Source organism: Phalaenopsis equestris, unplaced genomic scaffold, assembly GCF_001263595.1.
Source record: "Phalaenopsis equestris unplaced genomic scaffold, ASM126359v1 Scaffold000597, whole genome shotgun sequence".
Classification (NCBI taxonomy): domain Eukaryota; kingdom Viridiplantae; phylum Streptophyta; class Magnoliopsida; order Asparagales; family Orchidaceae; genus Phalaenopsis; species Phalaenopsis equestris.
This window is the reverse complement of record NW_018165037.1, coordinates 182,806-202,145: the sequence shown is the minus strand read 5'-3', so window position 1 is coordinate 202,145 and position 19,340 is coordinate 182,806. Positions and strand designations below refer to the sequence as shown.

The 19,340-nt window shown below is 34.0% G+C and overlaps 1 protein-coding gene across 1 annotated transcript in view; it reads right to left on the bottom strand.

Moving 5' to 3' along the window:
* LOC110029591 (DEAD-box ATP-dependent RNA helicase 36) overlaps positions 1-19,340 on the bottom strand; it is a 43,876-nt gene that overhangs the window by 1,786 nt on the left and 22,750 nt on the right. Inside the window, exons 5-7 of the mRNA XM_020731944.1 lie at positions 6,007-6,210; positions 5,839-5,920; positions 5,357-5,455 (exon numbers count right to left, since the gene is read on the bottom strand). Coding sequence (XP_020587603.1) covers positions 5,357-5,455; positions 5,839-5,920; positions 6,007-6,210 — 385 coding nt within the window. The remainder of the gene's footprint in view (positions 1-5,356; positions 5,456-5,838; positions 5,921-6,006; positions 6,211-19,340) is intronic.

Genomic DNA, 19,340 nt, shown 5'->3' with positions numbered 1-19,340 from the left:
TTCTTAAATTTGTTTAAATTAGCAGGCAATGTGGGGAACCATTAAGACCTGAGAAGCTGCACTCTCAATATGAAGTCATGCATAGCTATGAAAGAGAGAAGAAGAAGCTCCAGCTTCAACCAAAAAGAGCGAACTGCAACAAGACCATCCAAAGTAGCAGTCAATGTTTTTTAAGTGTGTGTGAACGCGCGTGTTTAAGTTTATTAATTAATCTTCTCCTTTGAAAAAATGATCATATCTCACTTGCTTAAATTTTATACTATAATTTTTAGGGAAATTTACATGCATACCTCACAATACTTATGTATTTACACATCTAAAACCCAAAGTTTGATATTTATATTTATAACACCTTGGTGTCATAAACCTATGCATGAAAAGATATATTTCACCATTAAAAAGTATTGATGGTGGCATTTTTGATGTGATGTTAAAGATTTGAGAGATGCATGTAAATATGAATGTATAGGTGTTAGATGTGTAAATATATAAGAATTTTGTTGTATGTAAATGCCCTTAATTTTTACAGGTAAGCTGAAGCATTTTTAAAAGTCATTAAATGCATTGAACTTTTAACTGAATTATATAGATCACGTGAGAATTGTTTTGTGGCTTTTTTCGTACTTTGTAGTGCTTATGTTGGTTACAACATTTTATTCCAATCAATTCTAAAAAAAATGATGAGAAAAGTGAGCTTTTTATGGGGGTTTTAAATGTATCTGTTCATTTTTTTTATGAATGTTTCATGTAAATCCTTACGGTAACCAAAGAAACTTGATTCATTAAGCATTTACATGAAAATGGAGAAAAAAATTTAATATTTACATATTGAAATAAGTTGCCAACATAAAAGAACAAAAAAAATTGAGTCAGTATATTTTTATTCAAGGGAAAATCTAATATCTTTTTTGAGTGGAGTCCTATAATTAAATTGAGTAATATTTATAAGAGTGTAGTTATCAATTAAAAAAAATTGCATAAATTTTTATATATATTTGTCTTTATAATTTCATACATGTTTTCTATTCTTTTAGCTATTTATTTACATAAATTTTGTTTATTTCCTAACAGCCAAATCATGAAAGACGACGATCATGTAAATCATGGAATCAATCAAGAGCAACGAGGACAAGCACCCCCATATTGAATTCGCCTCTAGCTGCAGGTAATGACTGATGAGTCATGCTCTGAAGGTAAGGATTGATGGACGATTGAAATGTTATTTCCATCAATCAAATTAGCTGATGCCTACTGTAAAAATTACCTGGAAATATGTATAAAGAACAATATAAATTCTATAATTATAAAATCCAAATGTTAATTTATCTGTGATTATTTTTGCTAAGAAATGGATGCAAAGAAGCCTCAAGGATCAACTTCAATGATTTGATTACATCAATACATTTACAAGTATTTGGCTAGGCCTAACACATCTAATACTGAAATACTCAAGGTCAATTGAATTTAACTGGAATGCTTAATTTTACATTTTCTCACTTATACCGTACATGTATAATCCAAGTATTCACACCCCACAAAAGAGGGAACATTGTTTAATCCAAGTATTCACACCCCACAAAAGAGGGAACATACTTTTTCTCTTGTTAACACCATGCCCTAATTAATAAACCCCATAACTCTGTTGCAAAGTATTCAACTTCATCTCACGTGATTGCACGTCCCCACAACCAGCCTCCATGCTAGTCTCAAGTATATATGAAAGCGCACTAGCGTACACAATTCTTGTGTAGCCTCGCCTATATATGCCTGCTCTCTGCTCTCCTATGATCTCTTTCTTGTTCTTGCTTTCTTCTCTTTCTCTCTCACAAGCAAAATGTTATCCCGTTGTATGAGCTTTAGTTCCTCAAAATCAGTAACTCCTTGCACAAACATATATATTAATCCAATTTTCTCTCTCTCTCTCTAATTCCCTTATGTTTAAATGCTTGTAAACAATAGCAGGATCCTTGATCTTCAGTCTGGCTATATTGAACACCCCGCTTAGTCAATCAATTTGATTAGGTTTTGAAGACAACCTCTGACATGAGGTCACTCCTCCCTTTGTTAAATTTTTATCTAGATGCATGGGGTGATTGCTTTTACTTCAGCGACTATGCATGATCAAAAGTTAGATGGCAACTCTCAAGCCATTCTGGAATGACTGTTATTTTGGTTGCCCTTCGAGGAGAATTGGATGTCAACATCAGCCTCATAATAGGTAATGATATGAAAAGTAAGAAATAAAAAATACGAACTAAAAAAATATATATAATAAAATTTTAGATGAAATGACACATCATCGGTCTTCTTTTACTTATTATTTTTGGAAAAAAAGAACCCTCTTTGGATTGCTCGAGTCTCTCGCTTCTAACTTGGTTATTTTGTTTTAAGGCCACAACATCATAATGAATCGACTAAAAAATTAATGATTGGGAACAAGTAGAATCCATTTGGGTTTTGGAATTGAAGTCTTTGAGGAGTACTTCATCAATAGTTGCAACTTCACAGAATTTATTTTTAGAGTGCCTAGCATTAAAATTCTGTGGTGTGATTCTGCGTAGAATGTGGTTGCCATTGCCTCAAAATAGGCCATTTTCCCACTAATATGCTACTTTCCTCAAATGATAGAAGTTTTGATATATCAATAACTGGAATATCTTTTAAGTTACCTTTTGATAGTCATTCATTTTTAGGTGGGCATTCCAATATACGAGAGTATGATGACTTAGCTTCAAAAGGAATATCCAATTTGGCTAACTATTCAAAAGATCAAATTCTCCTTTCATGAGTGATAGCCATATCCTCTTGAACATGTTTTCATTTAGCAATGAAGGAACAGGAATTTGACTTGGCCTACCAGCCACAACGGTTCTTGTTTGCAGCATCATGCACTCAATCATGGTGGCCAATGATCCATCAGCCTAACTTGATTAGCTTGGTTAGGTGTATAATCATTATGTTGAAGAAAAAATAAAACCGCTTTGCACCTCAAGAAAATCAAGAACTGTACTGCCAAACACCTGAAGAAAACCAAAAACTAGATTGCCGAACACCTGAAGAAAACCAAAAACAGGACTGCTGAATAGGGATAAATAACAAATGTCAAACACCTCCTTGACAGCCGAAGGAGAGTGAAACTGCAGTAGGCAAGAAAACAGAAAAAAAGAAACGAAAAGATGCAACAAAGATAATATGCAAACAAGAAGAATTATGTGGTTCGGTCAATAGGACCTACATCTAAGGGAGAGAAATAAATCATCAAATCCACTAAGGCAATAAAGAAGAATTACAAGACTTTTACATTGAGGAAGGAGCTCGCATCTTGAGCTCTCATCTTGTTGCCATGATCTCTCTCTCGAATCACATCGATACAAGATCTCCAAGATCTTCCCCCTCAATTCTTGAAGCATTGAAGAATGAGCTCTCAACTTGTCATGATCTCTCTCTCGAATCACCTCGATACAAGATCTCCAAGATCCTCCCCCTCAATTCTTGAAGCCTCTCCTCTTCTTTCTCTAGCCAATTGATTTGCTTTCCCTTGGTCCACCCTTCTCTACAAGCCTCCCTCATTTATTCATAACAAAATGGGGTCTCCTAAGTAGACCCGACTCACCAATTGGAAGCTTCTATGAATCTTTAACAGCTTTTATGAAATTACAAGTTTGTCATTGCCTTAGTTAGCAAATTGTGAGTCATTGTAACAATTCTCCACCTTGACTCTCAATTACAAAATCTTGAATAGAGATTCCCTCCACCTAGCCCCGAGGGGCTCTGTCTAGGATGCCGTTCTTCTCTTTCTTGTCCATCTTAGCCGGCAATGCTGTCGGCCCTTGCAAAGCTTCTGCGACACCTTGTTGCACCAATAGAGCTCTCATCTTGACTCTCCACAGGCCGAGATCATTCTTTTCGGTGAATTTCTCGAGGTCGAATTTGGCGGTTCCCATTGTCGTGGCTAGACTTCCCACAGACGACGCCAATTGTTGAAGAAAAATAAGACCGCTTGACACCTCAAGAAAATCAAGAACTGCACTTTCGAACATCTAAAGCTGCAATTATCCTCTTGGACTACTCTTCCAAGATGCGAACACCTTGGAACCGAATAAGATCCTGGGATATTGAACTCCTTTCAAGAGTCACTGATACTTGCTGTCGGAACAACTGAAGAACCTGTAATTTGCCTTCCCAACTGACCAAAGAACTCCTACAAGTTCCTGCAATTGGGACAAATAAAATGCAAGCCAAATACCCTGCAAACTTCCAATAGCACCTGCTGGTGTTGGACCGTAGAAGGAGTAGAGAACAAAAACCACAGTAAGAAACGAGAAAGTAGAAAGAAAACTGCAACAAAGATAATATGCAAACAAAAAACAAGAACACCCAAGAATTACGCAGTTCGGTCCATATGACCTACATTCACGGGAGGGAAATAAACAATCAAATCCACTAAGGCAATAAAGAAGAATTATAAGGCTTTTTCATTGAGGAATGAGCTCTCATCTTGCCATGATCTCTCTCTCGAATCACATCGATACAAGATCTCCAAGATCCTCCCTTCCCTCTCAATTCTTGAAGCATTGAGGCATGAGTTCTCATCTTGTCATGATCTCTCTCTCGAATCACCTCAATACAAGATCTCCAAGATCCTCCTCCCTCAATTCTTGAAGTATTGAGGAATGGGCTCTCATGTTGCCATGATCTCTCTCTCGAATCACCTCGATACAAGATTTTCAAGATCCTCCCCCTCAATTATTGAAGCCTCTCCTCTTCTTTCTCTAGCCAATTGATTTGCTTTCCCTTGGTCCACCCTTCTCTACAAGCCTCCCTCATTTATTTATAATAAAATGTGGCCTCCCAAGTAGACCTGGTTCACCAATTGGAAGCTTTTATGAATCTTTAACAGCTTCTATGAAATTACAAGTTTTTCATTGCCTTAGTTAGCCAAGTGTGAGTCATTGTAGCACATTATTAGCTCTTGATTGCCTTTATTCTTCTTTTTGTGCCTCTTCTTATTTTTTGAAGTGACTCCAAGACACCAAGCAACTATCACTTGTCTTCATATCCTCTCTTTGCTTGTGTCATGCACGAAGGAATGATTTTAATAATATTAATAAGACCGACTTTTATTTAAATAAAAAATTTAATTTTCTGATTGTTGCTTCCATTACTATTGTCATATTGTTGGATTTCTATTCTCAATAAAATCATCTTTTATTTAAATAAAAAAAATTATTTTATTTTATCCCATCATCTGAAAAAATATGTACATGTAATAATAAGAAAGATAAAAAATTACATGCAATCACCTGAGAGTATTTTATACAAAGTAGCCATGCAAGATTAACTGAAAACACTTTACCTTGGTGATATCCTCAAGCACCTCCTTCTCTTCGCATTCAAATAGATCCAATTGTTTTCCAACAGCAGTCTCAATCTCGTGAATAAGATCTACATCATTCTGCAAAAAATATTAAAATTTTAAGGTGCGAAAAAAAGATCAAAAGAACAGATTAGGAGATGCCCTGCTTCATGACTTTAATTTTTAGCTATTCATATCTAACTAGATGATGACTGATGAACTATCTACCTCCGCATATGCAAAAAAGGAGGTAAAAGAGAAAAGATGGGATTTTCAAAATGATTTGGTTGTTGAAAGCAAAAACTCAATGTTTTGAATTTTATTACAATTAAGGCGACATACAAACATCTAATACTATAAGAAATCGAAAGTTGCATCCGTCCCCTTAAAAGATAGTTCCCAATAGAAAAATAAACTAGCTCCTTAGTGTAATTTTTTTTTTTTTCAAGAGCCAAGGGTTCATACAAAACAAAAAGGCATACCTGTGTTATGAAGCTTAGGGCAATGCCTCCTCTGCCTGCCCTGGCAGTACGACCTACACGGTGTACATAGTCCCGTGGATACCTACAGCCCATGTATGTCATCAAAGTTCATAGAATAATATCACCATGACCAATTTTACAATGAAGTAAATCAAAGCTGAAAATCACCTTGGAATATCATAGTTAATGACAAGATCTACCGTTGGAATATCCAGGCCTCGGTTAGCTACATCTGTAGCAAGCAAAATAGGAACCTGTCCCGATTTAAATTTATTCAATGCAGAGAGACGGAGAGCCTGAGACTTATGAGAGTGTAAAGCAACTGCAGGTTGATCCAGTTCTTCCAATAACAAGCTCAAAAAATGACAACCCCTATACATCACAAATGTAAAACAAAAAATTAACTAAAAATACATTCAAATATTATAAATCATAAGATGCATTTTTGACTGATAAGCAGAGTAGCATGCTTCTAACACGAAACAGTGCTTGATAACATAAAAAAATTATGCAAGTGATCTGTCATAAATTAAGAGTTATTAACCACAAGAAAATAAAAAAAAAATAAAATAAATAAGAGTAATGAACCATGATTGCTATGAAGCTGAGATAGGATGTGTTCATCAAACGGATCAAATTTCTCTATGAAATACTGGTAACCCATCTTGAGAGAACCAGTTAATTGACATTCACGTCTTATCTGCAGACCGAATTGTTCCAGTTTGGAAAAATATGTCTGCGCATGTTAACATACCAAATTAAAAATCAATAACGAGGAAATTCTGTAATTTATTATGTCATTATAATGTAATACACCCTCTTAATTGAAGATATACTCAATATTATTTCTTTATGTTTTGACTTTTGTAATTGCCGATCTATAAGCATCAATTCTATTGAAAATATATATCAGGTAATTTTTTTTCTCAAAAGTTTCCAGCATGGTATCAAAACCTGACTAGGGCCCTATTATAATTAAATTATTTCCCTCCCTCTCTCGTGAGATTGACATTCCATACCATATGTCTGGCCTCTGCGAGCTCTCATGGCATCTTCAACACCCACCCCCAACACAGCTTGCTAATGATCTTACTTGCTTCGTTGTCACGACATTGACATCCACCACTCGCACAAGCTTGTTGCCCACTAGCTTGCAGCCTTATCTAGGCATGGCCTCTCAATTTATGATTACACATTTTTATTGCCCCATTTTTTAATGATGTTTGCTAAAAACCTTCTCAGCTCCTCTTTCAAATATGAAGCCCTTCTCCAACACTAGCACTATTATCAAATTCAAAAGTACCATTTCCTATCGTTTCAAGCATTTTGTTTTCTAGTAGAGGATCTCATGAGAAACTTCCATCTCAACCATTTGACTCCTAGATCAACGAATGGATCAATGCGGTTCTCGCGCGGGTTCTTATTAATTTTGAAAAGCCCAATGCCTTCACAGTCATGTTTGAGAAAATTGTAGGACTGCAGGACTTTCATCATTCTACATACTTATAGAAACATCTCTAGGGGAAGTGCTCTTTGCTCTAATATTTTTTTCTATGTAACAAAACAAGAAAAAATGTTCATGATTACCATAGCCCCATGAAAGCCAAAAGGGATAAACTTTTTCACTATCAATCCTTCACCAAATGGCAAATACAAAATGAGTTGTTCGTCGTTGCTTAGTTTTTCTTTAGTCTCTATACATCATTCTCATATGTTTAATTCAAATTAATAGTTAAGCTTACAATACCCAACATTTCTAAAACTCTCTCCTGCACTCTTCAATTCATTGAGCTTCCTACTTCTTTTAATCGTGCACCATACCACTCTTCTTGCTAGCGCTAAAGGCGATCATGATAATTAGTTACCAGTTGCCCCCTAATCGTTTTAAATACAAGTTTGGAAATCCCCTCCCACAATTTCAAATGTTAAAACTAATATTCCCAACTCTACTGATAATCCTTTAGGAATGTCTCCCACTCCCAAGAAGAATATATTGTCTACTAAAATGCTCCCGCCTAATTTTCAATGAAGTGTTGACCTACGGTGGTCTCAAAGCTGACAAAAGAATCTAAAAAAGACGCTAACAAGAAAAAAGGAAATGAAAGAAAACTACAGCTCCTCTCAAACATGTCAGCATCTCCATCAAGCCATTGAAAAGAGATGTTCCTCACTAGGGTATTGATACATAGAAAAAAAACCATCCTTTCACAACCCAAGAATACCTGAAACCTCCAAGTCTCAAACCAAAATGACTAAAGATGATTCAGACTCAGATTCGGAATTTAAGTCTTTTAGCATGAATAAACTAGAATGTCGAACATAACCCCATTCTTTGGATGCATTTAACATTCTAACTTTTTGCATAGCACAACATCCCAAGGTCAGAAAATTTGTATTACTTGATCGTGCTCATCTATTTTTCCAAACCTGTTTTCATTTTCTTTGTTAATCATATTCCACATCTACTTGGGTATGTTGATCAATATTTCACAGCATTTTATCTGCTTCAATTAATTTATTTAAAATCTCCAAGTCAAACCCAATTCATTAGTTTCATTAACAAATTGATATTTAAATTTCAGCATTGCACTTTTTTTTAACTCGACTGTGACTATTTAATCAAGTGCAAAATAATCTTTGAGAACACCCAAGTCAGCCCAGCTCTTTCGTGTATATCGAGACTAAGGTTCTGTTTGGCGCAGTTGCAGCTTCCCAGCTTTTCAGTTGCAGCTGCGCTGCCCTAAGAAGCTGCTGCGGCGAAGCAGCTGAGGGAAAACTGACTGTTTGTTTGTTGCAGCTGTGTGAAAATAGCTGTGGGGCAGCTATTCGGGAGAAATGACTATGCGGCCCCTGTTTGTTAAAATTGTTTAAAAGAAGACTCTAACAGCTATATTTTTGAAATTTCTAAAGCATAAATTCATTTCTAAACAGGACAGAAAGTTCATATACCCTCACTTCTAAAAGAAGATTTTTTTTTTAACTACAGGAACTATGATGATGATGCGCATTTATCAACTATATTTAACAGAACATATAAGGAAATCTAAAGTTGCCCTTTAATTAAACTCATCTAACCTCCTCCCTCAAATATACCTCAAATATATTTAGATAAATTTACATACATACCACACAATTTTTATGTTTCATAAAAAAAAACATAGCAAAAGTAACAAAGATAATCAAAACAAACTTTCTTTACATAACATCACAGATAAAATAATCAAAATTAAGAAGAATACAAAATATTGTTTGGTAGCCCAAAACTGTGACAAATTCCATTACAATTCAACGAAAAATTAAGCTTAACTATAAAATTAAATTGAAATTGCCAAGTTGTGGAAAATTCAATGCCAGCAAACTGATATACGTGGAGAAGAACAATGCTCGATTGATTTGGTTCGGATTCATAAACACATTCATTTATTTGCTCCTCGCTTCAGTTTCACAACTTTGTGAGAATCCTACCCACCAAACTTCTAACTGCCACAAAGAAAAATCAACGCTAGTTAAGAATCAAAATTCCTAGAACAGAATAATAATAGAAAACCTCAGCTTCATACTGGGATCCAATGGCATGCATCAGCAGCGGTATGTATGTAAATGCAGTGGTATGTATGCAAATTATCCTGTTTCAGCTCCATATAACAAAAATAATTGAGTACAGCTCAGGCAAGTTATAAATATAGCACTACAAACATTGATAATTACAAAGCAAGCACTCTTGTTCATTGAAGTGTTATGGAATTATTCTTGCATATAAATATTTAAAATAGAGTGAATTCATAACACTCTGATTATAAATACACTTTCATTCAAAATGCTATATAATCTTTTTTTTCCCTTTTCCCAGACTGCTCTATGTTTTGGTCTTCCTGTAGTTCACGGGAGGGGACTTATGAGATGGAACAATTAATGATACATGTTTTATATATCTTTATATGTATATAAATATGAATAATTATATAACATTATATATAATTTTCTTAAAGCACATCACCACATAATAATTGATGCTTGTCTTTCTACTTTCCCCTAATGCTGCTATAGCGCATGAACAAAAAAATTAAATAAAATTTTTTTGTTTAATTAAAACTGATATTAATTCCAGAATATTCTGATCTTAACATTAATTATATATATAAAAATGATAATTTTGAAGAGCAGCTTAAATACGATGATTTATGATGATATTTAAAATAGCTAAACATTTAAAAAACTAGCACCTATCCTCAATCATTACTCACAATCTCACTCAACTGTCAAAGGACAAGATAAAACCCACAATTTTCAACTTACTGGTATGGTTCATCTTATGACTACTCAACCCAGTATTAGCAGCCCAAAACAACATAAAAAATGTAGAATATAAGTGATTCTACTCCACAAATTTAGGATATTTAAAAATTCATTTCTCTTTTAACCCCTCCAATTTAAACATAAAAATCATCTTTCTAATCAGATTTTAAACAGAAAGAAAGCTGTAAAAGTCCCCACTCAAATCAGATTTTAAACTAAGCTTCGCTTTTTTACATTTACACCATTCAAATCAGATTTGAATTCAACGGAACAAGAATTATGAACTTAAATATTATGTGGTATGTAAAATAAAGCAGCAGTAAAATTAACTTTATATAAGAATTTTGTGCTCTAAAATATATTAGAATTATGTGCTCTAAAACTATGTATGTAAAACTTGGGAATCAACTTTATTATAAAACAAAATCATGTAGTTAAAACTGTTTACTAACAGGAAATAGAAAACAACAGTAAAATTAACTTTATTATAAATACAAATTCATGAACTTAAAACTATTTACAACCAGGAAACATTGATTGGAAACATATGTAAATATATTTGATCTTCAAATCATTCCTGACCCACTGTAACATCAAAAACATATGTAAATATATAAGATTTTTATGTTATTTATGTAAACCTTGGGAATTTTGTGCTATATATGTAAATTTAATCACAAAATATTTCTTACATTTATTTACATTTAGGTGTGAGAAATGTAAACTCATACATAAGATATTCTGCTAGAAAACTAACTACTTTCAGTATTATCATTGGTGCTAAAAAAATACTGCAAGATATCACAGTATCAAAAAAAGTAGCTCAATGTTGTAGCTCAATGTCAAAAAAAGTAGCTCAATGGTTTTCATATAGTTCCCAGGTCTAAAACTAAAAAAGAAAGCAACGGAATAGATAAATATGAAGTTGAATAAAAATCAGTGTAGCAATATTTTTAATAATATTCAATTAATAAATTCTCAAATTTTTCATTCATAGGCATATTATCTCACTAGTAATTCGTTCCCTCAGCTCTGCCATCTCGCTTGCACCTTCCCCATCTACAGTGAAGGCAATGGAAGCCTCGATCTCTTCTTCTGTGAAAGACTGACCTAGCTGGTATTCAAATGCTTCCGAAGGCACAATTTCTTCATCCTCTTCCGCTAAATGGAAGTTGATATCGCTACGGGAATGATGTCTTCTTATGTAATTATGAAGAGTCATTGTAGCGAAGACAATCTGTACCTGCTTCGAAAAATTGTAGGGAGACATATCACGGAGTATCACCTATTTCTTTTTCCAGACACTAAAAGTCTGTATCTCAATTACACCATGTAGCGATGAATGTCGTTTATTAAACATTTTCTTTCTTCTTCGTGTGACGTTACTTGCACGTGCGAAGTCTGCTAATTGATATCTCGTATTTGGAAATAACTTTAAATACCCTCGTTGCAATGGGTAACCAACATCAACCAAGTAATACTTGCCTAATAAATGAAACAATTAATATGGAAATTCAAGTAGTTTTTGGGATCCCAAGTAATATTTGTCTAATAAATTGAACAATTCGTATGAGATCGATCCCGAGTGTACCTGCAGGTGGATGTGGAAAGTTGCTATTAGGATCCCGTGTTGTAGATTTAAAAACTCAACTATCATGTGCGCTGCGCTCCTAGCCAGCTATAACAAAAGTGAAACACATGTTAAAATCGCAGACGACCACGACATTTTGGGTAGGGCTACCACAACGACCAATAAATGCCACCTTATCACTATTTGAGATACGTGCGTCAACATGTGTTCCATCAATAGCGCCAATGCAGTCATGATGAGTAAATGTTAGGTTCGACATATCATTGCTTACCCTTATAAAATTAACTATAATGCATCCGAGAGAATATCTTGAAAAAGGGCATATATCGTGCATCACGTGCTATCTCAGCGGGTATCTGCTCAAACTTATAATCGGAGAGTCTGATGACAAGAGAGGACAGACTAACAAGTGCGCTCAATTTGATTGAGAAATACCTGCTTATTGTTTCTGATGAGTGTTGAAATCGCTCCATTGCTCCTCACATAGACTTATTTTGGGATAATATGAACAGTGTTATTGCGAGCACCTCACGTGGATTGGTCCTCGAAGATCCATGAAGACCGTGAGATCCTACGAGTAAGTCCATAAGATCGATAAATATTGCCTGACTAATTCAAAACATATCAAAAAATCGTGTTGGGTGTCCCGCAAACAACTCTCCAACCAACTTATCGCGAATATAAGAAGATGTCATACATGGCGACCGATCAATGTACGCGTTATAGTACTCGTACATCAAACATATTGCCGTCAGAAACATCCCTCTCTGCTTTCTTCTACGTGTATCCATGTGGGTCTCCATCTGTCTTCTTCTATTTGCATCCATAGTGATGGGTATCCCTAAATATTTCTCCTAAACAATTATCATTTATATGAGAGTTTGTGACGATAGAAAAAAAGAAATGTTTGCAAATAATTATGAAGGTACAAGAGAGTTCACAAGCACAACTCTAGAAAGAAAAAAAAAAAATAATGCAGTGTAAATGTTCTAGTGATGAAAAATATAAAAAAATATCAATTGTTCAAACGATTATAAAAACGCCGAATATATGTCACTCTGCGGGTGACAGACATCTGCACAACGAAATCCCTACGAATCAGGTCCTGTAGTAATTCTGCTGCGAACATATACAACTCTTCATCTGCATAAATTCGGCTGTAGCACTTAGGATTTTAAGTGCCTCTGCGATTGTGCTTGAATGAGAAACCTGACATTCTGCTTTGAAACAAGAAACCGCCTCGGATAGCTTGTTTTTTAGGGAAAAATCACCAAATTTTTTTTATCAACAACCCTCGGACGTTTGGAACGGAAAATAGTTTCATATTTGTTCTGATCTGGGCTGGTGTTTTTTAGGGAAGAATCACCAAATTTTTTTTAATCAACAACCCTCGGACGTTTGGAATGGAAAATAGTTTCATATTTGTTCTGATCTGGGCTGGGGACGTCAATGAAATCAACTGAACCTTCATGGGGGCATTGCCAGCGAACCCTGTCTTGCTTGGGCTACATGCATAGTTCCCCGTTGCAACCACTCCCTCAAACATGCGGTCTAGTTTCTCCTCCAATTCAGGCTCAAGTTCAGAAAGCTTAAACTTTTTTGCAACAGACATCACCTACACAAAAATTGATAGACAACTGCTAGAAAGCTGCCACCGCACCTACACAACTGCGGTGTGAAAACGTTATTTTCAGTGTTTTGAAAAAGCATAAGCTGTCAAAATGCAACTTACCCAAACATGTCAGGTGAGTTTTCAAAACATAATTTTTCATTTCTTCTTCATTTATAGTCTCACTTATTCTTCATCTGCAACTTGTCATATTCCCTGCCGGTACATTCCTTGAAATTTTTTATAATATTTTGCCACCCTTCTTTATTGAAATGGGTCGTTGACCTATTTTCCCGCTCAATCTCTTTAATACAAAAATCACAAAATATTATTTTCGTATCTTTTTCTCACAATGCAGGTGTAACAATCTCTTTAGGCTTAATATCTATGTTATTACTTTAACAAAAATATGAAAAATATTAATGAATATAAATAGTGAACTGAAGAGTGAAAATATTAGATTTGCAAGTATGTAAATACATACAATTTGTGTTACATATGAACAAATCACGAATTTATAAATTAATTCAACATATAAACAGATCACGACTTAATCAAAACTAGCAACCTTGAACATACATTGGTTTCAACTGGAAAAAAAATATAATTTTTTTTTAATTTTTGGTAGTAAAAAGATAGACTTCAATAAATTGTGAAGAACATGACAAAATCATTTTTTAAAGCAAATTGAAGAACCTGCAAATTGAAGAACCTGCAAAAAATAAGCATAAAAAAGAAAAATCTACCAAAAAGAAAAATAGGCTCCGAACGGACCCTAAGGTTCATTTGTAATATGCAACTCTTTGGTAGATTTTTTTTTTTTATGCTTATTTTTTGCAGGTTCTTCAATATGCAGGTTCTTCAATTTGCTTTAAAAAATGATTTTGTCATGTTCTTCACAATTTATTGAAGTCTTTAGTACCAAAATATATATATATATATATATATATTTTTTTTTTTCTAGTTGAAACCAATGTATGTTCAAGGTTGCTAGTTTTGATTGAGTCGTGCTCTGTTTATATGTTGAATTAATTTACAAATTCGTGATCTGTTCATATTTAACACAAATTGTATGTATTTACATACTTGCAAATCTAATATTTTCACTTTTCAGTTCACTATTTATATTCATTAATATTTTTTTCATATTTTTATTATAGTAATAACATGGATAGTAAGCATAAAGAGCTTGCTACACCTGCATTGTGGGAAAATGATATGGAAATAATATTTTGCAATCTTTGTATTAAAGAGATTGAACGGGAAAATAGGCCAACGACCAATTTCAATAAAGAAGAGTGACAAAATATTATAAAAAATTTCAAGGAATGTACAGACAGAGAATATGACATGTTGCAAATGAAGAACAAATGAGACCAAATGAAGAATGAATGAAAAATTAGGAAAAAATTGAAAGGGGGTTCAACCGGTCTTGGTTGGGATCCAGTGAAGCGAACAGTTGATGCACCTGAGGAATGGTGGACAAAAAGACTTGAGGTGAGCTTTGTTTGTAAACTTCTTTATTTTGTAACTTTCTATTTTATTTTAATTAGGTGTCTATCAATTTCTGTGTAGGTGGTGTCTGCTGCAAAAAAAATTTAAGCTTCGGGAATTAAGCCTGAATTGGAGGAGAAACTAGACCGCATGTTTGGGAGAGTGGTTGCAACGGGGAACTATGCATGTAGCTCAAGCGAGACAGAGTTCGCTGGCAATGTCGTGAATTTGGGAACCCCTGGAGGTTCAGTTGATTTCATTAACGTCCCCAACCCAGATCAGAACGAATATAAAACTATTTCCCGTTCCAAACGTCCGAGGGTTGTTGATAAAAGAAAATCTGGTGCTTCTTCCCGAAAATCTGGTGCTTCTTCTCTCAAAATTGAGCTATCCAAGGCGGTTTCTTGTTTCAAAGCAGAATGTCAGGCTTCTCATTCAAGCACAATCGCGAAGGCACTTGAAATTCTAAGTGCTACAGCCGAAATTTATGTAGATGAAAAGTTGTATTTGTTTGCAGCAGAATTGCTAGAGGACCCGGTCCGTAGGGATTTCTTTGTGCAGATGCCTGTCACCCGCAGAATGGCATATATTCGGCATTTTTATAATTGTTTGAACAATTGATATTTTTTATATTTTTCATCACTAGAACATTTACACAGCATTATCTATTTTTTTCTTTCTAGAGTTATGCTTGTGAACTCTCTTGTACCTTCATAATTATTTGCAAACATTTCTTTTTTTCTATTGTTACCAACTTTCATATAAATGATAATTATTTAGGAGAAACATTTAGGGATACCCATCACTATGGATGCAAATAGAAGAAGATGGATGGAGGCCCACATGGATAAACGCAGAAGAAAACGTAGAAGGATGTTTCTGACGGCAATATGTTTGATGTACGAGTACTATAACACGTATATTTATCGGTCGTCAAGCATGACATCTTCTTATATTGGCGACAAATGGATTGAAGAGTTGCTTGCAGGGCACCCAACACGATTTTTTAATATATTTCGAATGAGTCAGACAATATTTATCGATATTATGGACTTACTCGTAGGATCTCACGGTCTTCATGGATCTTCGAGAACCAATCCACGTGAGGTGCTCGCAATAACACTGTTCATATTATCCCAAAATGAGTCTATGCGAGGAGCAATGGAGCGATTTCAACACTCATCAGAAACAATAAGCAGATATTAATATTTCTCAATCGGATTTAGCGCACTTGTTAGTCTGTCCTCTCATGTCATCAGACCATCAGATTATAAGTTTGAGCAGATACCCGCTGAGATAGCACGTGATGCATGATATATGCCCTTTTCCAAGGTATTCTCTCGGATGCATTATAGTTAACTTTGTTAGGGTAAGCAATAATATGTCAAACCTAACATTTACTCATCAGAACTGCATTGACGCGATTGATGAAATACATGTTGACGCACGTATCCTAAATAGTGATAAGGTGGCATTTATCGACAGTTGTGGTAGCCCTACCCAAAATGTCATGACCGTCTGCGACTATAACATGTGTTTCACTTTTGTTATGACTGACTGGGAGGGCAGCGCACATGACAGTCGAGTTTTCAAATCTGCGACACGGGCAATAGCAACTTTCCACATCTACCTACAGGTACGCTCGGAATTGAACTCATACGAATTGTTCAATTTATTAGGCAAATATTACTTGAGAATCCCAATAAAAACTTGAATCTCCTTATTAATTGTTTCATTTATTAGGCAAATATTACTTGGTTGATGCTGGTTTCCCATTGCAACAAGGGTATTTTATTTAAAATCATTTTCTGATACGGGATATCACATACCAGACTTCGAATGTGCAAGTAACGTCACACGAAGAAGAAATGAAATGTTTAATAAACGACATTCATCGCTACGTGGTGTAATTGAAAGGACTTTTGGTGTCTGAAAAAAGAAATATGTGATACTCCGTAATATGCCTCCCTATAATTTTTCGAAGCAGGTACAAATTGTCTTTGCTACAATGACTTCATAATTACATAAAAAGACATCATTCCCGTAGCGATATCAACTTTCATTTGACGGAAGAGAATGAAAAAAATATGCCCTTGGAAGCATTTGAAGACCGGCTAGGTCAGTCTTTCACAGAAGAAGAGACCGAGGCTTCCATTGCCTTCACTGTAGATGAGGAAGGTGCAAGCGAGATGACAGAGCTGAAGGAACGAATTACTGATGAGATAGTATGCCTATGAATGAAGAATTTGAGAATTTATTAGTTGAATATTATTAAAAATATTGCTACACTGAATTTTATTCAACTTCATATTTATCTATTCCGTTGCTTTTATTTTTTTAGTTTTAGACCTGAGAACTATATGAAAATCATTGAGCTACTTTTTTTGATACTGTGATATCTTGCAGTATTTTTTTAGCACCAATGATAATGCTGAAAGTAGTTAATTTTCTAGCAGATCTTTATGATGAGTTTACATTTCTCACACCTAAATGTAAGGAATATTTCTGATTAAATTTACATATATAGCACAAAATTCCCAAGGTTTACATAAATAACACAAAAATCTTATATATTTACATATGTCTCTGATGTTACAGCGGGCCAGGAAAGATTTGAAGATCAAATATCTTTACATATGTTTCCAACCAATGTTTCCTGGTTATAAATAGTATTAAGTTCATGAATTTGCATTTATAATAAAATTAATTTTACTGCTGCTTTCTAATTCCTGTAAGTAAACAGTTTTGACTACATGATTTTGTCTTAAAATAAAGTTGATTCCCAAGCTTTACATACATAGCACAAAATTCTTATATATTTACATATGTTTTAGAACACAGAATTCTTATATATTTTAGAGCACAAAATTCTTATATAAAGTTAATTTTACTGTTGCTTTATTTTACATACCACACAATATTTAAGTTCAGAATTCATTTCGTTAGATTTAAATCTGATTTGAATGGTGTAAATGTAAAAAAACAAAGTTTAGTTTAAAATCTGATATGAGTAGTGCCTTTTGCAGCATTCTTTCTTTTTAAAATCTGATTAAAAATATGATTTTTATGTTTAAATTGGAGGGGTTCAAAGAGAAATGAATTTTTGAATATCCTAAATTTGTGATGAAGCAGAATCACTTATATTCTACATTTTTTATGTTGTTTTGGGCTGCTACTATTGGGTTGAGCAGTCATAAGATGAACCATACCAGTAAGTTCCTTTGACAGTTGAGTAAGATTGTGAGAAATGATTGAGGATAGGTGCTAGTTTTGTAAATATTTAGCTATTTTAAACATCATCATAAATCATTGTATTGTAGTATGCTCTTCAAAATTATTATTTTAATATATATAATTAATGTTAAGATCAAAATATTCTGGAATTAATATCAGTTTTAATTAAACCAAAAATTTTTATTTAATTTTTTTGTTCGCGCTATAGCAGCATTAGGGGAAAGTAGAAAGGCAAGCTAAGCATCAATTGTTATGTGGTGCTTTAAGAAAATTATATATAACGTTAGTTACATTATATAATTATTCATATTTATATAGATATAAAGATATATAAAACATCTATCATTAATTGTCCCATCTCATAAGCCCCTTCCCGTGAACTACAGGAAGACCAAAACATAAAGCAGTCTAGAGAAAGGGAAGAAAAAGATTATATAGCATTCTGAATGAAAGTGTATTTATAATCAGAGTGCTATGAAATCACCCTATTTTAAATATTCCTATGCAAGAATAATTCCATAACACTTCAATGAACAAGGGTGCTTGCTTTGTAATTATCAATGTTTGTAGTGCTATATTTATAACTTGCCCGAGCTGTACTCAATTATTTTTGTTATATGGAGCTGAAACAGGATCATTTGCATACATACCACTGCATTTACATACATACCGCTGCTGATGCATGCCATTGGATCCCGGAATGAAGTTGAGGTTTTTCTATTATTATTCTGTTCTAGGAATTTTGATTCTTAACTAGCGTTGATTTTTTTTTGTGGCAGTTAGAAGTTTGGTGGGTAGGATTTTCACAAAGTTGTGACTATTGATTTTTCTTTGTGGCAGTTAGAAATTTGGTGGGTAGGATTCTCACAAAATTGTGACTGATTTATTAATGGTACTGACATGAAGATTTGTCCCAAGTAGATGAGATGGATGCTTTGATATCCAAGCTTTGTTCTTCTCCATGTATATCAGTTTGTTGGCATTGAATTTTGCACAACTTGACAATTTCAATTTAATTTTATAGTTAAGCTTAATTTTTCGTTGAATTGTAATGGAATTTGTCACAGTTTTGGGCTACCAAATAATATTTTGTATTCTTCTTAATTTTTATTATTTTATCTGTGATGTTATGTAAAGAAAGTTTGTTTTGATTATCTTTGTTACTTTTGCTATGTTTTTTTTTATGAAACATAAAAATTGCATGGTATGTATGTAAATTTCTCTAAATATATTTGAGGGAGGAGTTTAGATGAGTTGAGTTAAAGGGCAACTTTAGAC